Raw genomic sequence first — 23,424 nt, 5'->3', positions numbered from 1 at the left:
CTTAAATATGCCCGTTATATATTTAGTTATCAGTTTTGAAATTTGCTTCCGTGCTTCGTTGAAGTTTGATTGCACGCACGTGACCGAAGCTCTTCGAGCAGACTATTCAAGACTCGATTGATGCATCAGTGTGACTCGATTATTTTATTTCAATAAGTGGGGCATTCTCTCATAGCTGAATGAAAGACTGGACTCTGTAACTTGCAGGGAGCCGAGATTCTGTCGCAAACCACAGCGGCGGATTCCGTGGACGAAGCACAGTCCGATGACGCCAGGAGTGGCCACGAATCGGTGAGAGGCTCGATATTTGGTTACCGCAATGCACAACGCATTTTGTTTATTCTGAAGCGTCGGGGTTTTTGCAAGGTATCGACTGGCCATAAAGCCTTGCTCGTATCGGAATATTACTTAATTTTGTAGTCTGATTACTAAAGCGTGGAATGCCTTTTTAGTGGAACTTGCCAATCCCAAAAATTTGTTCATCCGTCTGTACATTTCCTACTAAATCTGGCAGGAAAATTGTGCGATCTGATTTTGCGCAGCCTATGCACCAACTCAGTCTCCATATTAAATTTGGCGGGGATTTTGACGTCGCGTGACCGAAACACCAATTCAATTTCCCGCTAGATTTAGCAGGGAGATTGATGTCGCGTGACCTGTGTACCGAGTCGGTTTTTGCGCTAAATTTAGTGGGGAAACTGACAAAAATGTAGCCTCTTCTAAATGCATTTCAACGATTGACCTGCAAGGTTTTTGCAGATAAAGGTTGCTGCCAATTTTCTTTGATAACTCAAATACATATGTGACACGACCATATTGTTTTCTGCACATTGGGATACAGTATACAGTTTGATCACACTTCTTCAACATAGAAACCTTTGCGAATTCCTGCTGGTGGTTCACTCCCCCGGCCCGGTGATGGTTGCAGGGATGTAGAGGGAAGAAATTAGATATTTAAGTGGGGGAAAAAAAAAAAAATTTCTTCAGGCTAGGTGGTGCAAGATACTGCCTGTTATAAAGAGCATAGTCAATATCATCCATCCATCCACCAGTTCCTCGGGGTCCTTCACAGTTTATGGGTTTCCTTCGTTGTCTCAGGACGCCAGCATCGTCAGCGGCAAAAGCACAGCAGACGACGGAACTGCCCAGGACGCCAGCGAGGACTACTGAAGTGGACTGATTCCCGATCCCCAGTAGTAAGCCATTTTATTATTTTCTACCGCGAATCTATGTGTTACTGAGTGCCTCTCATACGCAAATGTTTAATGTTTACATCGAGAAAGACTCGATGTGCGAGAAAGCTTAGTTGCAAATGATACAAAAAAGCTCCGTGCAAGCGCTTGGCTCCGAAAACCTCCAGTGCTGTTCATGGAAAAAAGCAGAGTTATCATCAAGGCTATTATTTGAACAAGCGGCACTTCAGCGGCTGTTCGATTTGTGTCGTTACTCCCCAGTTGGTTGGAAAACGATTGCTGAGTTAGCACCGATAGCGGTAGTGTTGAGTGAAATAGAAAGAAAACCACTTGTAGTCATTTATTTTGCGAATTATTATTAAATGCCTAAAAACTGCCCGCTCAACCAGCCGATCCAGTGGTTTCGGCCATGCTTGATTTTGCCTTTTGTCGCAAAACGCGTATACGTTTGGCGCTGAAATCGGCATTAGGTAATTTGGCAACAGCTAATCAAGTGGGGAGTGACGACACAAATTTAACAGTCGCTTAAGTCTCAATAATAATTGAGCTTTCTCTGATAGTGCTGCAGGCCTTCTAAGTCAGTATACAGATAGTTTTTTGTGTGTAGCTTCGAACTCAACTGCTAGCGTAATGTGCAATAGGGTCGTGACGAGGAGGGTTCCATTATCTTGCTCTCCGCGTGACTAGTTCAGAGCATCTTTTTTGCCAAATTACCAGCATTGTAATGTGAAATGCTATTAGTATTGTATTCAAAAATAGGTCAGCCTTTTTTTTTTTTTCCGGAAATGTCAAAAATAAAGGGTCGACCTACAATCGTGACAAGAGAATTTCGACCCACATTTGTAGCCAAATTTCGCGATCCTACCGAGCACACAGAGCTAACGAGTCACCCAGCCGGCTTTGCGCCCTCCCCTCCCCTCCATCCCTCTCCCCCTCGCAGACGCGCAGCAATAGGAAACTGAGATTTCGCTTCTTGTTGCTCACAGCGGCTAGTGGCGGCTCGCAGCGGTGCTCGCGCCTTAATATTTGGTCATTCGTCGCTTCATTCGTCTCCACCTTCTTGGGTTTCTTCTTGTCGCCGTTTTGCAACGGTGTCAGCGAGGTATTGTTGCGAATTTGTGAGGGTGTCGACGAAGCTTATGATGACATGTCCGGAAGTTCTGAGGGTGATTAAGTTTTTGGCATCGTGCTGCGAATAAAGGTTTGTTTCATACTTTTCCCAAACTTTATCTGTTCTTTAAAAAAAAGAAAGTTTACCTATACAGTCGAACCTCGATATAACGAACTTCAATGTAACGAAATCTTCGATTTAACGAAGTATTTTATTTTTCATAATTTCTTGCCCATAGACCCCATGTATTTTTAGTCTCTATATAACGAAGTCTAAGTCTATAACGAAGTGCCATTGCCATAGAAGGCAATAAATAAATCAACTCTAAAAAACAACTTCGCAAAAAAATTGTGGTTAAAAAAAAAAATTATGCGCAAACGCGAGCGCTTGATAGGTTACTTAACGGGGACAGGCCTTCCAACGTTCCCAGGCTGCCCGAGGATGCGGCGCCGGTAGCACCGGCGAGGCATGCGGCAAAGCGGATTCCGCGAGGTTGGCCAGAAAATGCCGAGCAAAAAGTTAACACGGCATACCAGCATCACCACTGACATTCACTGATAACCATAGTCCACTCCACTGCACCGCGGGTAGCGCGGGAGCCAACTTCAGCGGGGGAGCGACGTGATGGCGCGACCGCACGGGCAGTGCCATCTAGGAGAAGACCGAAAAGACCGATTATCGTCTTGCGAGCGTGGGCGCAAGCGGCGCAAGCATCACTGTGGGCGCAAGGGTGGCAAGGGGGCAAGTAAACTGTGCGGTGAAGAGTGCTGTGTAGGTTGGAAACATTGGCACCGCCTAAACTGCCTAAACTAAACAGCTTTATTTTTTAACCGGGCGGTTCACTTACGTGCTTGCTGCCATAAGGAAACGTAAAGTTCTTTCTTTGGATGAGAAAGCAAACGTTTTGGACGCCATCCTGAAGAAACTGCCGAGATCACGAGCACTCGGGAAGTGCTCGACGCAATGGACGTCCTGAGGAGGTACACGGCGTCGCATGGGCAGCAGGATGCCGTGCAAGCGCTCTGGGCGCTCGAACGCCGTATGACGCCGCTGCTACTGTCGGACAAGGCGCAAGCAAAACTCGCGGACTACTTCGCCCATAAATAAATGTCATTTTCGGTGAGTTTTCATACCCGTAAAATGTTTCGGAATTTTTTTTCGCATGCTAAAGCCAAATTTCGATTTAGCGAAATTTCAATGTAACGAAGTAAATTGCGAATTTTACCGACTTCGTTACATCGAGGTTCAACTGTATTTGAATTTTCTTCTTTTTCTTATTCTTGATAAGTTTAATATAATGGCATTGACCTATATTCGTGGTCGACTTACATTCGAGTAAATACGTAGTGCGCTTATGGCGTAACTCATTTCATGCACTTAAACCACTAGTGTTCAGAGAAACATATACGAGTACTAGACGTTGGTCGAAACATGCAAAGGTATTTCGTGCAACGAGTAGTCTTTGGGACGGCCGTAAAATATTTGTGAGACATTACGATGGCCTACGGCCACCGAACAATGCGCGTCGAAGAGCAGTTGCTGCCGTTGTCGTGTATTTCTTGCTGTGCCCGTCAGCAACCAAGGGCCTATAACGTGGCACAAATTTGGTATTCTTCAAAAACCTTGATTTATTGGGCATTTTTTAGTCGATAAAGGACAGTGTTATGTATATAGATAATCTGTTGCAGGTTAAGAATAGGCCTTTGCTCTTTTCACTTCAGGAGAGCAAATGCTGGAAAGGAACAAACCGCCAATCACGGCGAGCAGACAGCTTTGTGGGAGGGGCTTGTCCTGCCGTTCTAAACCTACAACAGACCACAGTAATAGTATGCAAGTCTAAGAAGCAACTGATCTTGTATCTTCCGACTTCTTAAGAAGAGCTCAAGTTGCCTCCATTCCCAGCAGGAGCCATATGGAAGGTACCAGGAGGAAGGAACTGGAGAGATGTCTGTGACATGGACTGCAGGCTGCTCTTTATAAAGTGATGCTCCAGAAGACTTCCGAAATTGGCGCCTTGATGAAGGAGGGGCCCTGTTTCCTCGTGGTTTCGGCCACCTTTGTTAACTTCATTTCCTTTCCTGCGAGCCAAGGCGACAACTTGTTGCGGTATCGACAGCGGAGCAGTGTATCCAACTCCCTTAAGTTCTAAAATAAATGTTCTGGACAGACATTACACCATTCTAAGGTTTTCCAGTTAACCAGAGAAGAGGAAAAATGTTTTTCTATTTTTAAATATTTTAGTGCTGGGCTTATTTGGAGTGTCAACCGAACACGGAAATACATTGGCTGTGGCATAGCTTTGATATTAGAAAAAAGGAAACAAAGCCGACGTAGGAATACATTCCCGTAAAATCCCATCCCATTTTTTTGGCTGAATATCCATAACATAATTCTAACGCTTCAACCTCCCCCCAAAAAGTAAAAGAAACAAAAACACATTTAAACCAGTGGGTATAGCTGAGTGTCATCCTTATGTGAGAGCAGCACACATGACCATATTTGTTGTCGATGAAGTTACCTTTTAGCTGATTGCACATAAGTCGTCGACCGATTTTTCGACTTTGCAGGGACCGAAAAAACGTCCAAATACTAGTATAGCAATTAGAAAAATCAGCAGATTAAAAACTTGGCTTTTATTACGTCCAAGTGGGCTTAAAAAAGTCATCAATAGTGCCTTGTTTCCGGTTATGCCTTCGCTTGCATTTGGCTACTTTCTATGAGCTTGAGAATCACTACCTTCTTTCCTAGCGTTACGGTCGTGTACTTTCCCTGCCTCTTAGCGACACTTCGCGGCAGCATAGTCCGAAAACACAATTCACCGAGACGAGATGAGAGGCGTAAGTAAGTCCATGACAGCAGAATGGCGAATGAACAAAACAAAATGACAACAATAATGATGACAATTACACTAGGCTAGAGAAAAGAAAAAAGCCGTAGCATAGCATTACTTAGCAGTACTCAAGTAGCACTGCCAAACCAAGCCAATCCATGTGCAGCCAACATAGAATTTAAAATGGCAGCTTCCGCTGATCGCTCGTCACGATTTTGTCCGAAAAATTTAACTTTCCGACTTCAAGCTGTCCAAAGCATCGGTCGTGAATATGCACTATTTCTATCGGATAGGTCGCGGTTCGTCGTTTAGGTACGAAATATCAAACTAGTCCAAATTATTGGCGTCCGAAAAATTGGTCGGCGACTGCATTGTTTGGGGAATAACAATCAATGTCTCGTCGTTGTGGCAAATTGAAATCTCCAATTTTCTTCAGTGCGTGCCAGCAAACCTTGGATTGGAGACCCCTTTGCATATAAGTTACAGCGTGTGAGGTATTTTGGTGTAGGGTTGTGATGTACTCACCAAATAGTTCCCGAACAGTGTCATCCGGAATGCTTTTCGGAAAACCTGAACAAAGTCAATAGACAAATTCAAATTTCACCCTCACCCTCACCTCACCCCCCCCCCCCCCCCCCCCCCCCCCCGTTGTGCTGGGACAAACGTCTTTTGCAAATGCACAAGCTTCAGGTTTTCTAATCATTAAGACCATCTTTCATTAGCTGACTTCTAATCAAATTGTGCTCAACCTGTTGAGTTCACTCTTTGAAAATTTCTCGACATATTTGTTGCTGATGACTCTCGTCTAAAGTTTTCTAGTTTCGCGAACCCATACGGTAGTAACGGTCTCCCCATTCAATTAGCCTAGTGAACCTTTTAATGCCAATAGTAAAGGGAGCCCTATCTCTTTTAGTTGACCGTGAAGTCCAAAGTTTGTCCAATGAGAACTGACCTGTGTAGCTGTCGTCGTCGTACACGACAGAAAGGAGCGTGTATGTGCTGTCTGGTGACATCAGGGACAGCATGACGCTGATGTACCTGGAAACATTCAGGATAATTTCACCCAAGCTCTTTTTTGTTGTCCTCTTCTGCTTACACTTTGTTCTATCTCAAGTCCAAGCACAGCCGATAGAGTCAGTTGAACACCGTCAAAAACACATTGCCAAGGCATTCTCTCCATGTCATTTCTCTCCATGTGTTTTACCGTTTTACCGTCCGCTAAACCAATCAAGCTCGGGAATGCCCGTTGACTTGCACTTTCAGTATGTGTGTAAGTGTTTGTAATTGTTCGAGCCTTTTCACTGGACTCTCACCTAAGACGAGACAAACGCCCATCCACGGCGAAGAGATAACTGGTGAAAAATATCGGGTGAACGACCTTTGGGGAGCGATAATGAGCGATAAAAATGGTAGCACTGGCTACCAACCACGTGACACGAGAACTGATGCCGCAGATCGCGGACATGACGATTTCGCGTTCGACGTTGCGCGAAACATCCGGTGACTCTGTACGAATTCACGTGTCACAAAAACCGATACTCCATATGGCGATCGGGACAAACTTGGGTTTCGTTGTGCAATAAACATGGAGGAACTCGCTACGAACTCGCTTGTCACGGGAACTGATACCGTAAATCGCGGACACAGCGAGTTTGCTTACTGGTATGATAAACGTGTGAGAGCCCACTACAAAATTGCATATTGAAGAGATTGTTGTTGTCCAATGGGAATCGGGTGTGGGGGATGTTTCGGAATTTTTAACCATATTGGTTTTTAGCCAGAAGAATAGGATGTGCAATCTCTCGGGGGAGTGCGTTCATACAAGATTTCTCGTATTTTACACTCTTGTCCAGATTATCTTGCATTTGTTCTGCCAAACTTGTTTGGTAGGGTTGAAAAACGTTCCCTTTCTCTCTTTTCATGCCATTAGGAAGGATGAGATGCCTCACTTGTACGAAATTCGGGGGGGTGGGGGGGGAGGGGAGAGGGAAGGGACAGAATACTCTATAACGAGAACAAGGGAGAATTTCGGAAAGCTCTATATATTTGCCTTGCTCATTTATAGTCATTGGAAAATAGAAGCATGTTTATCTTCTTTCCAACTGCAGGTCGGCCTTCGACCAAACAACCTTGATAAGAAGAAACACTCAGACGGCTTTTAGCCTGTTTCAACTAAAAGGAGACACTGCCCAGAAAAAAAAAAAATATATATATATATATATATTTCTGCAAAAAAAAAGTTGATTTTGAAAAATTACATTATTTACATCCACCAACATCTAGAGAGTATTCCCAAAAAGTTTAATTTTCACTGCATAGTTAATTTTTTATAAATTATTTTCTGTCCACCAAAGCTAAAGAAAAGATAGGGTTTGGAGCACCTTGAATGCATTTTTCTCTATTCCACTTTTTGGTATAAATTCCATTTTAGTCAATCTATCGTTTGATAATGGCAAAACAGGGAAGACTCATTCTTCCTTTTTCCTGACTGAAATTTAATAAGGAATGCGGCTATGGAACTCTTTTGTCACTTTACGGATGTCTTTTATAAAAAATTTTGACATTTTGTCGAAACACAGAAGACCAAAAAGTTTACCAATTTTGCAGAAGAGAAAATTTATAGAAATAAATTACTTTTTAGAAAAAAACGTTCCATAACCGCACCCTGTAGGCATTCTGCTACATATCTAGTAAATAAAAATCTTGAATATCGTGATAGTTTTCTGATGATAGATTAACTAAACAATGTAGGCGCATTGCTGATGGAAGCTACTCTAATTTCCTTCTCAATTAACCGACACCTGAAATTTTGTTGTGCGCCCTCTAGCATGACCACCAGCCTACCCTGCAAATTTCATTAATTTTAAGACAAGGGTTCAAAAGTTCACCCTCCTAGGGGGTGTGTTAAACAAATAATTAGTCCTTCAGTCGGTTTGGAGGGGTACCCCTGCGGACAATACCAGCTGAAACATCCAATCCGGCCTTTTTTGGCATCTGCGGTCCCAACAAGCTTAATTATCTCATCTGTTCGCAGATGATTGCATCATTTATCATCCAATTACGGGTTCTCTGGATTAGAAAATTTTACAGGACGACATGTATATTAGTATCTCCGAATAGTATGCCACGTGGTTGATGAAAATAAATACAAATGAAACGAAAGCTATAACATTTACCACAAAGTGTCGTTCCACTCACAAACATTGGAAATCATCCTATCGAAAATGTGTCTTCATTTAAATATCTTAGTCTCCATCTTTCATCAGATCTTACCTAGAACACTCACATTCAACATATTACTAACAAAGCGTCAAAAACCCTTGGCTTCCTCAAACAAACTCTCTTCCAGGCAAACACAGAAACAACACTTGTTGCCTACACTGCTTTTGTTAGATCCCAACTCGAGTATGCGTCCATCATTTGACATCCTCACCAATCATATCTGGGAGAGAATATAGAATCACTACAAAACAAAGCCGTTTGTTTCATAGTTCGTGGCTACTCCCGCTTTACTAGTGTAACCGGTCAACCAGAAGGCATCTTGCGTGCCTGTCATTTATTCACAAACTCTACCATAGCTCTTCAGCTTTTAAGGATGTTTTCTTATGGCGAGCTCCCCATAAATCACCCCGTTTAGATCGGATTTGTAAAACTGACCCCATATATGAGCAAACTAACATGTCCAAAAATTCGCCTCTTCTCGTTATTTCGGATTGGAATAGCCTTCCAAAGAAAATTGTGTATGTCAGTGATTGCGAGTCTTTTGTTTTGCCACTGTAAACATGGTGCTGCTTGAGTAGGCGAAGTTGAAATGAAATTTTTGGTCTTGTGTTTTATGCACCTATTCTTATGGTACCTTGTCTATATATATATTTCAATTACTGCTGAAAGTGCCGAAGTGCGTTGAAATGTTATTTGTATGCATTCATTGTATCTTTTTTTTTTTTCCTTGTGTGTGTTGCTGCTTGGTTTTGTGTTTCAAATTACTGTACTGTTGTTCACCCCTATGTAATGCCCGCGAGGGCTTTTAGTGTAGTCCAAAGAATGCGACCCCAACTTCTCATTCCATTCGTAGTTTCGACCACAGCTCCCTGAAAAACTGGCAGATAGGTCAAAGAAGCACGAAGGGCTGTTTCAGCTCGTATATTCTCCGCAGTCGTACATGTGTTCGGATGACAGAACATATGACCAGACAAAGCAATGCACAGTGGAAAAGTTCACTGGTGATTCACTGGTGAATCACCAGTGAATATCTATCTACCAAACTTTTGTGGTCACCATTTCACTAGAGGCTCAAAGCAACTACAGCGCAGTCTAATACATATTAGAACGGTTCCTTTGTCTGCGCAAAGAACAGATCTGGGCTTACCTTAATCTGTCTTCCTTGTTCACTGCTACAAGACCGCCTCGGTCCCAGATGACGTCTACCGGCCCCACAGATTCCCTATAACAAATATATGATCAAAATCTCGGCTGCAGCACAAAGGCACGGCGCAGGTGACAAGAAGTGTCCACGTAAAACTGGTGCAACATTTCAAATATATTCCCCCATCAACATCACAATTATAGGGTTACGTAATGGGTATTTGCATATATCATGCGCAGCACTTAAATTGCTTGATACGTTTATGTGCGGGGTGCACTCGTATGCAAATTTTAACTGTTCTAGGGTGGGGTTGTAGCACTGTTTTAAGGTCTCACTTAAATTTCAAAAACCTAAATTTGCCAGTTTTCAGGAAAAACAGTTCTTCAGAGTGAATTACTCCGAATCATATTTTAAATTGAAAATGCTGAATGTTTTTTGGCTCCGAAGAATGAAACATGTTTTAGCCAGCGGTGGCGCTTTGGGAGAAGGGGGCACTCACTTTTTAAAGTCGAACATGCTGCAGACGAAGATACGTAACCGCTTGTCGTTAGTCTGTAACAAACAAAAATCTAAGCGATTTTTTCAACGATAAGTTGCTCACTTTGGCAAAGGAAGGTGTAAAAAACGTTTTCTTAAAAATGCAGTGTGTCAGACGTTTTTGATGCAGGTAGACTCCACTGGCTGATGCTATTATGAACCCAGTTGCAGGGTAAAGCCCTGGAACTTTTCCACTTTAGCAAAGCGAACGTCGGAGAGGAGCCAAGTCCCCATTCGCCTCGTCTCCGGCGTTTGCTCAGCCAAAGTGGAAAGGGTGAAGGGCTTCGCGGCAGCAGCTTGTCCCGCGTTTCTTAACCTGTAACTGGGTGTTTGCGATTTTCATCACGCGTCTTTGAACCTACTTTCACGGCTTCGTCTTTAGACCGCCAGTCGCTGTGAAAATCTTATTCGTTCAAGAAGGCTGGCAAATGAACCTGCTGCCACAGCTTTCTGTTATAGCCGCTAGGCGCCGTTGATTTCGCTGGAGTCGCCAATAGTGCGAACACGACATTGGCACATTTTCGCATTTTACTTTGAATATATATTATTGGTAGGCACAAAATTTGACCACTTGGGTTTATGTTCCAAACGACCACTTCCCACTGGGCTATGGTTTGATACAGCCTTTCCACGCGTACGGTAAATTTTCTGAGGCACTACATCGTCGGATGTAACCAGTCAATTTACTTAGGCGTTCGTTAGATGAATTTTTTTTATCCATCTGATGGAGGTTTCACGCCACCTCACTGCCACTGATTGGAGGATCAAAAGTTGCGTAGCAAAGTTTGCTACATCAGAAGCAAGATGACATCCACATCACTGCACGCCGATTTCTGCAACATCATTGAACGAGTACCTGTTTGCAAGTAGACGCAGAAAGCGGCGTCACTGTTGTTTTCTGTGCAACATATCCACACTAAGCGCCTCGGCAAATTGTCTATAGTCGGTGACAACTTAAGTAAAGTGGAAGCTTCTCCCACCTCCTCTCACTTTAGCAGAGTGAAGGTAGGAGAGGAGGTGGCCTCCTTTCCAGCATTCGTCTGCTAAAGTGGAAAGAGATTGGAGAGACTTCCACTTTATTCTTAACCTGTCACCAACTATGGTGTCCGTAACTAAGGTGCTCCTGCTAAAGCCATGCCCACAGAATGCACACACCTGGAGAATTTTGCAGTTGATGACGGGGCACGTTGTTTCGACGTAGGAGAGCTTGTTTTCCTCGAAGAACAGGCGCACCGTTTTTTCAACGTACTCCAGTCCGGCAACACGATGCCCATTGTCGTAGAACCTGCGACGGTTGAACAAGCAACAGCCGAACATGTTACTTGATGGGGTTGTGAGAAGAGTCTATTAGACCCTTCCCAAAACCCCACCAAGCGAAATTTCTTGGGCCCAAAACACGCGACTCAATCGGAGTTCTTGCCAAACGGGGACGCAAGTCTCATCCCAAGTAGCACACTTGCTCGGCCCAGGCTTGGGCCAGACTGGCGCAAGCTAGAGCCAACTTGGCTCAAGCCTGTCACAAGCTTGCGCCCAACTGGCCCAACTATGAGCCAGGGAACTGTGCTGCTAGGGATGTCCAATACGCACGTTGAACTATGGCAGGCTCGTACCTATGATTTCTACAGCATCTACTACATGGCGCTCATTTCTGAAAAGGGTCTATGGATGACAATATAGCGTTCTACCCTCCTCTCTCCCATTTTTCCAGATTCAGATATGTAGCGCGCTCAGGGTGTCCCATTACGGCGTGATAGTCTGTCTGCTGTTCGTGCAACTTGCGCATTTGTTTGCGCAACTTGCGCACCCCCATTGCCGTCACGTGATTTTACGCCTCGGTTTCGGCCAGCGACGATATGCGCCCGGCTACCCTCGTCGGCGCGCGCTTTCTGCACATTCTTTGCGTTGCCCGTTGATTGTTGTACAGTGCAATCCACTCATAACGATACCACATATAACGATGTCCTGATTATAACGATCAGGTTCTAGAGTATTTCGACTAGGAACGCTCAGTATCTAGTCCAGATACAACGATAATCGGTTATAACGATTGATTTTTCGGGTTTTCTTAGTATCACTATAAGTGGATTGCACTGTATACTACGACTGTCTTCCTTCCGGAACCATAACCCCAGAACTCGTGCAAACGTTCAAGCGCAACGCTCGGCAGTGCACAGACACAAAGACGACGCGACTTTGCCGGCGGCAGGAGGCGCTTCGAGTTGAGTGGGAGGGGGAAGCCGTTCGCACAACGGACAATTTGAAAAAAAAAAAAAACCACCCCAAAAGGCGGTGCGAGAAGGCGCAATAAATGAGCCTTTTTCAGTAGGCCTCCGTGCGTGCATACATCCTTTCCCCTAGCCTTGCTTCCTGCTTTCGCCATTTTCAGAGGGCACGAGTCCAGACTCAATATTACGAGCAATCAAATTACTTGTAATCGATTACTTTTTGGCATAATTTTGTAATCATTTGATTAGCTTTAGTACAAAGCAATCACTAGAGTAATCTGCTTACTTTTGAAAATACTAAAATTAATCATACCCGTTACGTTTTCCTAGATTTGTACAATTCTCATTACAAGTGATCAAATTAATTGTAATCGGTTACTTTTTAGAGTAGTTATGTAATGATTTGGTTACATTTATTAGAAATTAATCGCAAGAGCAATCTTATTACTTTTGGAAGCTCTAAAATTACTCGTACCCATTACTATTTTTACCTCCCCTTTCTAATGGCGCCTTTTGCATATGTTTCCTACCAAGAAAGTTTCGAACCAAATCTCAGACAGGAGGATGTTTTACCGAAATTGGCGGATAAAGATGATAAGTAGTTCATTAATCGGTGATTCTAATCCAATAGTGGACAGTACAGAAGACCCGTCTTAAAACCGGCAAAGACAAGTCACTTTCAAAATCCAAAGTGTAATCGGAGAAGTAGCAGTTACTTTTTCAAGTAATGACCAATCACTTTTCTTCTAAAGTGATTGAGCAATCTAACACTTTGTAGCCAAAGCATATTGTAATCAATTACTTTTTTGAGTAACGTGTACAAGACTGCTTTTTCCTCTCCCTTTTCTGATGTTTGTAAAAGTTTCCCATCAAGGAACATTCAAACCAAGTTTTCGAGACGAGGGTGGTTTACCAAGGCTAATGGATGAAGGAGATGAGCAGGTTAGTATAACTCGGGTGATTCTAATCCAACAATGAACAGCACAAAAGACCCACTGCTTTCAAACAGGCGGAAAAATCTGTCGTTCTGAAAATGTCAAGTGATTGGAAAAGTAATCGTTACTTTTCCGAGTAACGTCCGATTGCTTTTCTTCTCGGGTGATAGAGTAATGTAATTGAATTCTTTTTAACCAAAGGTAATTGTAATTGTAACCGATTACTTTTTACAGCAAAAGCTGTTAGTGACCCGCTCCCCAATTTTGTAACGGCGCGAGCGTAAACGCCGTCAATTTCCTGGCTAAATTTGGCGGGAAAAGTGATGTTGCGTGACCTGATGTCGCAGCACCTACAGAAGGTTCAGGTTCCCGCTAAATTTAGCGTACAAAATTTACGTTGCGTGACCTAAGCACCAATTCAGTTTCCCCGCTGAATTTAGCGGAAAAATGGATGTCACGTGATGTGACCTATGCGCGAATTCAGTTTCCCCGCTAAATTTAGTGTGAAAATTGATGTCGCGGCACCTACGCACTCCCCGCAAATTTGGTGGAAAAATTGATGTCATGTGACCTACAGGCAAATTCGGGTAATTCAGCGGAAAAATTTCTCTTGCATGACCTATGCACCAAATCAGTTTCCCGCTAAATTTAGCGGAAAAATTGACGTCGCATGACATATGCACCAACTCAGTTTCCCCGCTAAATTTGGCAGAAAAACACATCATGACCTTAAAATCATTCATTCATCAGCAATGTTTCGACGCTAAAGCAACATCATCTCAATATCAGATCACCGTATGACGCACGATCAGTGCAATGTCAATCTATCGTCATCGTCATATAGTCTAATGATCAGCACAGCTCTCGCTGTCTAAATGCATCACATCGTGTGATCGTCGCGCAATTTATTTTCGAGTAACGTAAACAAGACTGGGCACGACCAACATCGTATACACTGTTTATCTCTTCTTTTTTTTTATGCTTTTTTTTTTTTTTTTTAGAGAGAGAAAGTTGGTAGTATGGGGCACAAAGAGCAATGAAAACTGATGCAACGGCACAATGCCAATCTTTTTTGACAGGCAGAGGCATGCTGGGCTGCCCTTCATTTGAAGTTCACAGACAACCTCTTAGACGGCGCTCGGAAAAAAAGGTCCATTATACAAACGTCCGGTATGCTTTCCTCAGCATCTGCTCCGCGACACTGAACGACACGTGACTGCTCGTCTGCGTATCCCCCGTCGTCTGCTAGAGCCTATTCTGTACAGCCAGTTCCAGGCATTCCCTTCGAACCGCGGGCTGCGCTGCACGCCTTGCTAAAGTAGGGAGTCTTCAATCTTTTCTCATTTTCACCATCGTGCATCATCCGGGTGCTCGTTGTTGTCGTACGTCCAAGCACAAAAATAGGTATGATTGTGACGCAATCACTGTGCGTGATTAGTTTAATCGATGATAGCAAATGCTCAGACTTGCGGGGGAAAACAAATGCGGCACTCAAAGTTATCGAGGTGCTCAGATTCATATACGCCGCGTGAGATAACGTAGATCAAAAAGCGACCGAGAAAGAAGAGGAGCTCACCACTTTATTTCGTTGGCCTTGCCGCAGAGCGGAATGAACACCTGGGCGTCCCGTCTGTTGCCCAAGACTTCATCCACGTGCTCGGTCAACAACCTGTGCAATGATAAGCGCATCTGCATCTTTATGCGTTTATTATACTTGCGTTTGCTTTCCTGGAAAAGTGCCCATGGGTTGTCCCCCCCAAAAAATGTAGTGTTTATTTTTTTAATTTTTACCGCAAAAATAAAAGATGCGTTGCCGAACGCTCGTTCTCCACCCAAAGGTAACGTTAGCGGACCGGACCGGAAGTCAAAGTTATGTTATTTTCTTTAACTTTTAACTCGAAAGTGTGGCCCGTTCGCGCCGTTCGGCCGCATGTCTTTGTCGGCCACATTTATACCGTCAGAAATTTCAGAAAATCTCTCGGAATTTTGAATAAGATGATGGTTTGTTCTGAAATTTGGCTTCTAGTTCGGACCGCCAATGGTACATTTGGCAGAAACTGAGCGTTATTCTTCATTCGAGCTTAACTCCTGACGCAGCCGACGTTACGAGGTAATGGCACCAATCGAGCAGCGTTAAAACCGCGAGTCTCTAGGCCTTTCCTGTTTATGATTAGTTCAGCGATAATAAAACACGTACGGAAACATCACGGACGCCATGATGGTGCACTTTTGACCCGGTCTGATTGTTCCTATCAGCTCGTAGCGTTGGCGTGCGTCTGGACTTAAAACGAAGCATAGACATAGTGAAAATTCTTTTTGCAAAAAAGAAAAAAAAAATTGTAAATTGTTTTGGGGGACATTGATTGAAAAACAAACAGTTTCTTTAGATGTTCATTGGCCGGTGCATAAACTTGATCTTCCTACCGCTTGATTTTGCTTGTGTATTCTAGAGGACAACTGCATCTCGTATCTCTTCGACAACTGCTTCTCGTATTTCCACCTTACTGTTAAATGGGCATGCAGATGCTTCTTTGATTGAAAAGCGGGCTCGTGCACATGTGTAGTGCCCACATTTCTCGCGGTGTGACGCAGTTGTTAAACACCTGTCTAAACTAGACACAGCAAATGCCGTGTCTAGTTTAGACAAGTGTCTAAACCAGACATGGCAAAAAAAAAAAGAAAAAGTTATACAAGCTTTATTATGCTGACAAAGACTGGTGAGCACATAATGAGTGATAGGCCTTCCAGGGAAGAAAAGAACAGCATCTGAACAGCACCGCCTACCGAAGAAGCACTTTGATTTCTTACACACGCCGTTAGATGGTGCTATGTGACTGGAAATACCCGTGAAGCGCGCAAGCTCCCTCATGCGCTGTGCGAATGAACTCGCTTTTGCGTGGTCCCGACACCGAACCTGGACGGCTCAGTCGGCAAAGCACGCAGCTCTGCCAACTGAGCTAGTACAAATCCTGCCGGGGGACTGAAGTCTTTGTATGGTTCCCCACGGGCGTACTAGCACTTTTCGGTGCCGGTCTTTCGTTACAATTGACCGCTACAGCTGGCCTTTACAACCAGACGTCGCAGAACTCCGTGGAAATCAACCAATGAGACACACTTTTGGCACGTGCATTCATTCTCTTCAGTGAGGACGTCGATCGCGCAGTCGGCACGGCCAGCAGACTGCGCAAGTGGCTGTCCGGACTTGCGTGACGAGCACACTTCAAGTCTCGGTTCAAGGTACAACAGACGGTCCGCAGACAGGCTGAGGCGTGTTTCCTTCCTGTGTGACGGTTCTGTCACGTAGGTCATGCAAAAACCGTCTGAAGACATTTTTGAAGCACACAAATGTATGGCATACGGCAACATTTGGCGTACGCCATACATTCTTTCGATTACCCGCGGATGTTCGCAGCCAACTGGCAGATCCGGAACAAAACAAATGATTTGGCGGATCGTATGCGGATGCCTGCACGTCCGGATATACATTTTCGCCGAGGCGGCCCATAAACGTGCGCGACTGCACAGTGTAGAGTGAGTAAGTGAGTGATACTATGAAGTGCATCATTGAATGTATAGCGGGGGCAAACTACTCTCTTGGATAAAAAGTGCCGGTCGGGAAGTAAATTGTTCTTTACGCCAATAAAGATTTCATTTTCACCCAAGATCGCTTTAGAACGATCTGTCTCGCCAAAAATGCAAAAACTTTTCTAGGAACAGCATTTTTAAGATATAATATTCAAAGTATTGAAAGTTCACTCTTAACAAAATGGAAATGAATTTAAGATCATCTAATTTTAAGAGACTGTAGCAGATAAACAAGTTTTAGCAGTTGATTGCTTGCACAGCGCCAAAGACGCTCACATTAAACGAGAACACTGTCACTGCGATGACGGGAAACCGCCTGGCTAATCGAGAGGGGGTTTGTAATTTGATGCCACAATACAGCAGAGGCAAGATGCCGTTTCCTGGTTGCCAGACGTCCGGCTGTGGTTGCTCGGCTGTCTGCATAATCAAGGGAACAACAGTATAAAGGGCTCCGAGACGAGACACACCAGCATCGAGATGGCGACGTCCAAAAGCTGTACTTGCAGACGTGAAGACTACGACAGTCAGTTCTCTACTGAGGAATTGCGGGGGAGAATGTACAAAATATCAGCAAATAAACGAGGGCTTCTACTCACGGATGGATGTCCGGCCTGTGCCATGGAGTGTTTCCAGTGTCCCAACAGTTAGACCAGAAGTCCCAAAGGGGCTTCTGCGTAATTTCTGTCATCCTCGTCTGCTAGTCACGTTGAGCTAAAATGCAAGGTGGAGAATGAAAAGCAATAGGATTTAAACCATGGTTTAGTCATTCACAACTTTTCCAAAAAAATAATTCCGAAAATATTTTTTTTATATGTTGTTTATAATTTTATGCTTTCATATTCAAATAAAAAAATCATCAAGCAAGAAATATTTATGCAAGTCTGATCATGAACAAAGAGAAGTGCTCTTCTGAGCATTTCTATTTTTAAATTCCACTTTGTTGGTCAGTTATGTAACACCCTACTGAAACGGAATCAGAAACCAAAAGAAACGAAAACTAGTAAAAGAATGTCCTACTGCAATCAAGTTAGAATGCAGAAAAAAAAAAAGAAAATTCAAAGCTTCTTAACTAAAAGCACCCGTCCTGTGTTCTCTCCGTCCAGGTCTTTCTGCGTGCTGTATTACCTTAAAAATTTCTAAATTGGGCTGTTTTTGCTTTAGTATGGTGGGGATTACACCAATTAAATAGTTAACTAACTGTACTTTACAGTAATTTTTTTCTTTCCACACTGTTATCAGTGACTGGATGAATAGATCAATCAATATGACATATAGACATATAGATAGAGCTCCATGTTTTCGGATAAATCCGGAAAACTCCGAAAAACACCCGCCGGTAAAATTTTTGTCAATTCGGATTTATCCGATAAACTCCAAATTGTTATGTGCCCATGCCCCCTTCCCCCCCCCCCCCCCCCCCCCCCCTTTTTCTACAAAAAAAAAAATATATATATATATTTTTCTTTTTTAGAATTTGAGCAGTGCAGGATCAATGGTCCTGGGAAAATGAGACCATAATTATCTTTCAAGCCTCAGACCGTTGTCAAAAGGGGGTCTTACGGCTTGTCTCGTCAAGGTTGGTTCAGGGAAACAGGTCATCGTACCATTCGTGTCACGACAAAAGCCACCCTTTTGGCTTCCAGTTTGGGCCATGGGATTTGGGTTTTAAAGAAAGGAGAGGGTATGTTTCTGGGGGTAACAGTGAAAGCTATGGACCGTAGAGATTGTATAAGATAGGGAAAAGGGACAGTTGAAACTCTCTACTACCTACCTCGCGCGGCCGCGGGATAGATTGATGGGATGACAACGAGCTTCCTTGCGGCTACCTCCGGCAGTTTATGGATTTTAAGGTATCGACGTTTATTGAAGCCACACTTGTGTGCGACTTTTGTCGTGGGACAAATTAGTATTGCAAATGACACCAATGCCAAATTCAACTGAAGAAATCTTAATTATTACAAGCGTGTTTTATTTTTAATCTGGCATACATTTACATCCGGTTATTATTTATTATTTTTAATAAGAAACAGTGTGAAATTAATCTCCAAATTTCTGAGAATTGGGGATTTACGAAAAATAAACTCCGATAAACACCGAATTTTCGCTAAAAAATAAACTCCGAAAAACACCCTCCGAATTTCACGAAAAAAAAACTCAGAAAACGCGGAGCCCTACATATAGACTTAAAAATCACTCTTTTCTAGGTTCAGTTATTTTAACCAAAACAATGCATAATTTTGCTTAACTAATCTGTTCTATAAAATCATTCCAATATTTTCTTAATTTTCTCTTTATTTTTGGCAAAATGTGCAAAAACAGGATATTTGCTTTTAATCTTTGAAATGCTGGAACTGAGGGACAAGAACACACCACAGATCAGAGCCCGCCCCCACCGCCCTTCCTGTTTTTGTATGGAATCGGGCATTTCCTACCGGCCTGTGGTGGTGTATCACTACTGCGTGATGCACCAGGCTCACAGTGGTACTGTACCGGCATATGGCTCTGGTTCCGGCTAAATTTCTCAGCTATGGCGGAGACTCCAGACTCCTCTTTGGGCTAGCTAACTTCCTGCTCTAAAGGAATGGACAACACAATTAGACAGACAATTCGCAACTTTCACGACCTATAGGGGGCGCGCACTGGTGCCTATCAAAATGGTTGTCATCTGGATGATCGTCGTAGAACAGCGGTACGAGGCTGGGTCTGCGACGCGTAAGTAATTCTAGTTTTGCTACGTGCGCAGTGTTAGAGCCTTGTGTTATTTTTTTATGCCAGGAAGGTGTAGGCAAGCCCATTTATTATGAGGCCAATCATCCAGGAGCTAGGGAGCACGATTCTCACACCGCGGTACCACCATCGCTGAAAGTTGCGAATACCTAAAGAGTCAAAATGTAGGTGGATCTGGAAGTTGCTCGACACACTGAAACTAAAAATCTAATTGTAATAAAAAAAAGAACAAAAAAAACATGGAGATACACTTGTTTTATGGGGGCAAGGTGGTCTTCATGCACATATACAGGGTGTTATCTTTGTTTCTTAATACTTTACAGAATTCTTTTAGAAAAGCCGTGAAAGCTACACAACGCGGTCTTTGGAGGCGAGTTTTGCCGTCAAGGGGACATAATATAGGGAGATAACCATCACTGTCAGATAATTAACTAAACCTTATTATTTTTAACTGGCGAACGTATAAACACGGTTACAATCGGAAGCTTGCTGAATGTCATCGCAAACCACTAAATCAAATCAAATTTGGAAAGACTTTGAGTGTGTAAGAAGCGGGGTAGTGCGCTAAAGACATGTGGAACAGGCACAAGTCTGCCAGTGCAAGAACGTGACTGATAAGAGAAGGAAAAACCGCGCAGGCGCGTTTTTGTGTCTCCAGTCTTTGCGCCTGCTGCACGAGTGAGAACTTTACCACAGCACTGCGCTGTTCACGCGCCACAAACCTTTCCCAAATTTACCGATTTAGGGGTTTTTGATGATGCTCAGCAAGCTTCTAATAGGAAACATGTTTACCTTCACTAATTAAAAACGTAATTGACAACATTTAGTGCATTAACCAACTTATCGTGACAATTAGGCCCATATGTTATGCCCCCTGGCCATACGACTCACCGGCACAGACCGCTTCTTGTTGTACACGGTGTCCTTGATTCAAGGAGAGGGAGACTCGCCTTGATGTGATCTGTCGCACCTTTCTCAGTGACAAGTTACGACTTCAGACAAAGTCGCTTCGTAATCTAAGAACAAACAAGCGCCCAACTTTTTTTTTATTATTATTATTATTATTGCGTGGATGAAGCTTATCTTTATCTTCTGACAAGCCTTGGACGACAAGAGCAGGGACCAGTGTCGAAGTCAACGCACTGCGTGCTCCGTTTGCATTAGAAAGAGAAAACGTCCAGTCATTCGAGGCATGCGGTGTCCAGCCTCGCTAAACCCGCGATTGCAATAACACACTACGTTCGTATGCGAGTTGGCAGTGCTCCGGCGGGGCCAATCAATCGGTTGTCTTTTTTTGCCACTGCATGCACGGCTGATTGGTCTATAGATAGAGAGTGTTGCTTTCACCTCCGGATAGCGCGAGATATTACCATTGTGCGACCAAGTATAAATTTTTTAGTCAATCAAGATCGACGACACCCTCACACCAGACAGTCTGCGAAGAGGACCACGGTGTGGGTGTGGAAATGTATGACCAGATTCTCTGACGTCGCGCATCTGCGGTGGCACTGCTGTTGACACCGAGCTGGCTTTACATTGAGCATGAGCCTGTCACAGTGTTTTACTGGTCTAGCAGTACGGCGTCAAATTAGCATATCAGGGCTTAGTGGTTGTAGAATGAAATAATTGAGAACTTTATTCAGTACAAACGTCTTCGGTGAGAACAAACGCTCCACTACTTCAGACTGTGGAAGTATCTAAAGCGGCTTCGGGGCTCAGAACAATGCTTAGAAAGGCACAAGTAGACCTTGCACTTCTCGGAGATGATAAGCAGCTCTTTCCTTCCTGTGCACCTTTCTGGTTTGCACCTCTGCTCCCCATAGAATTTAGGATGAATTCGCGCCAACGTCCCAGCTGGTCAAACCTCACGTCATGGACGGGCCTATTTTCAGAGTACCTAGCTTGCTTTGAAGGCTGCAAAAAAGACAGTGAGGATCTTTTCCACTTTTGAGCCTTCGGTATACACGGTGCTTTCGCGAAGGCTTCGATGATGCTCAGGGTTAAGCTGAGCAGGTCAAGCTGCTTCGCAGACGTGAGCCCTTGTGTGTGTGCATCGCTTCTCTGCTCGGGCCAAACATTTGGAACTGACAAATTTAGAGAATGTAACTGAAGAAAAAAAAAAATATTAAAAGCACCGAAGTCAATGGATTGGTCATCACTCAATGCATGCCATGAGCAACTGCTGAGCCCTGGTGTCATCAAAATAGCCCATACCAAAGTGATCCACTACAAAAATACCAAGGCATGGAGTATATATAGTACGGTACCCATTACAGGGTTATGGGTCAGGCCTTTCGGAGGTGTACTGGGGCTTGGAGTCTCAAAGTCATGTGACACATGACGTCACTACTTGTTTTTGCTTCGTGATATGGGACACGTCACACATGAAGTCACTGAAAAATACTCGTTATGTTGGCCTGGGTCGTCCCGTACAAAGACGCACAATCGCTACGTCGGCGTGCACTCGCTCGAGCTACCGTGTCGCAGTACATACCTGCCAAGATGTGGCACGGATTTGCTGCCAGGCCGAGTTCTTTTTCGGGCGCTCGCTCAAATCGGGGTGCTGCGTTTATAAAGCAATGCGTATTCTTTAATAAAGCCTACCTGTGGCCCCAGCGCCCCAGCGGCCGAGATCAGAGCCGAGATCACCCAGGCCGTGTTCCAAAATTTACTCGATCTTACTCCAGGGTAAGAGTTTTGTACCTTGGCGTTCCAAAAGTTCCAAAACGTACCCGCGTCCAGCCAATAGTAGGCGTTGGTCCAGCGTTCTTCAATCTGTGTTGTCATGTGACACGACCCGCCGGAGTAACTCGGGTTCATTTGGATGGCGGCTCTGATGAATGGTAGTAATGGCTATTCCCTTTGTAACGGGCGGTAGCTTGCGCCACCTAGCCTACGTCTAAACATAAAAAAACGTGATTCCTCCCGACCTTTTAAGACTAATTTTTCTCCCCTAACTATCACCAGGCAGTGTGGGATTTTACCGGGTAAAATTTGGAACAGTGTTTGGAACAGTTCCAGATGGACCAGTGACAACTAGTGCTCCTAGCGGCGTAGGCAAGACGTCGGCATTAACCATAATCTGGTTCCGGTTCCGGTCACGTTAGTTTCGGTTTCGGTATTCCTGCTTCGGTTTCCGATACCCTTTTTCTTCTCCTGTTCTCACTCTCTTTCCTCCTTGCCTCCCTCCTCGTTAGGCTCTCGGGAGCAGTGTTGCGGAATGGGCACCCCCATTCCATTCCAATTCCATTCCGGGGAATTAGAGTTTGCGATAATTCCATTCCTTTCAACTCCTAGGAATGGGGACACTGGGCCCATTCCCACTCCTGGAATGGCTGAAACGTTCCATTCCATTCCTTTGATTTCTAAATGTTAAAAGTGTCACTTAACAGCTGCATTGCGTTTCAGGGTTGGGCAGAAATATTTAAAGATGTATTTAAAAATACAAATACTGGGATAAATGAAAAAAGTTGCTAAAATAGTGATACTCAAGTCTCAAATATATCTGTAAAAATGTATCGCGATACGTATCCGAAATACATTTTAAAAAGAGGCAAAAAAGTATTTCGAAATACAAATACAAGAATACACTTTAGCGAGGGCAGAAATATAAATACTGATAATGCAATACATTTTTTTAATTTCTTTGAGACGCCAACTGAGATGAGGCTCTAAGCTTGAAGTGGAAGTTTTCTTGTTGTCCCGAAATAACTTTCCCGTAGGCTTAACACTTCGCCTTGAAGGTAGTGGTTCCGGATGAAAAGTCTTCAATGGGTTCAAAAAACATTTCATCAAGGATTGACCGCGCTCCCTTCCCTGGCATCCTGTCTGTCTGACCAGTGATGCGAAAAGATTTTGACCTCTAAATAAATTCCATCAAAACATCATCACTTTCCTGTCCAACAAGGGCGCCCC

At 43.8% G+C, this 23,424-nt stretch overlaps 2 protein-coding genes across 7 annotated transcripts in view; one reads left to right on the top strand and one right to left on the bottom strand.

The window, feature by feature from the left end:
- The window catches only part of LOC115314707 (Fanconi anemia group D2 protein), a 36,648-nt gene extending 35,434 nt beyond the window's left edge, over positions 1 to 1,214 (top strand). The window contains exons 41-42 of the mRNA XM_042286887.1: positions 208 to 291; positions 1,099 to 1,214. Of these exons, the coding sequence (XP_042142821.1) occupies positions 208 to 291; positions 1,099 to 1,170 (156 nt within the window). The 3' untranslated portion in view covers positions 1,171 to 1,214. The remainder of the gene's footprint in view (positions 1 to 207; positions 292 to 1,098) is intronic.
- A 2,698-nt stretch (positions 1,215 to 3,912) lies between these two features.
- On the bottom strand, positions 3,913 to 22,375 carry LOC115314708 (probable thiopurine S-methyltransferase). Of its 6 annotated transcripts, none has more exons than XM_042286881.1 (10): positions 22,242 to 22,375; positions 22,004 to 22,072; positions 17,379 to 17,493; positions 14,774 to 14,866; positions 11,193 to 11,322; positions 10,000 to 10,052; positions 9,504 to 9,578; positions 6,087 to 6,172; positions 5,660 to 5,704; positions 3,913 to 4,382 (listed from the first exon to the last, which is right to left on the bottom strand). In XM_042286881.1, exons 3-10 carry the CDS (start codon positions 17,468 to 17,470, stop codon positions 4,279 to 4,281), a joined length of 678 nt encoding a protein of 225 aa, XP_042142815.1. In that variant the 5' UTR covers positions 17,471 to 17,493; positions 22,004 to 22,072; positions 22,242 to 22,375; the 3' UTR covers positions 3,913 to 4,278. The 6 variants fall into 6 exon arrangements, with proteins under 6 accessions (XP_042142815.1, XP_042142818.1, XP_042142816.1 ...); XM_042286884.1 differs by having other exon boundaries at positions 22,213 to 22,331; XM_042286882.1 differs by lacking the exon at positions 22,004 to 22,072 and having other exon boundaries at positions 22,242 to 22,305.
- Between the last annotated feature and the right edge of the window lie 1,049 nt (positions 22,376 to 23,424).

The sequence above is a fragment of the Ixodes scapularis genome, unplaced genomic scaffold (genome assembly GCF_016920785.2).
Source record: "Ixodes scapularis isolate PalLabHiFi unplaced genomic scaffold, ASM1692078v2 PGA_scaffold8__174_contigs__length_109621045, whole genome shotgun sequence".
Taxonomy (NCBI): Eukaryota; Metazoa; Arthropoda; class Arachnida; order Ixodida; family Ixodidae; genus Ixodes; species Ixodes scapularis.
The sequence above is the reverse complement of the archived record's forward strand: the minus strand, read 5'-3'. Positions and strand labels throughout refer to the sequence as shown.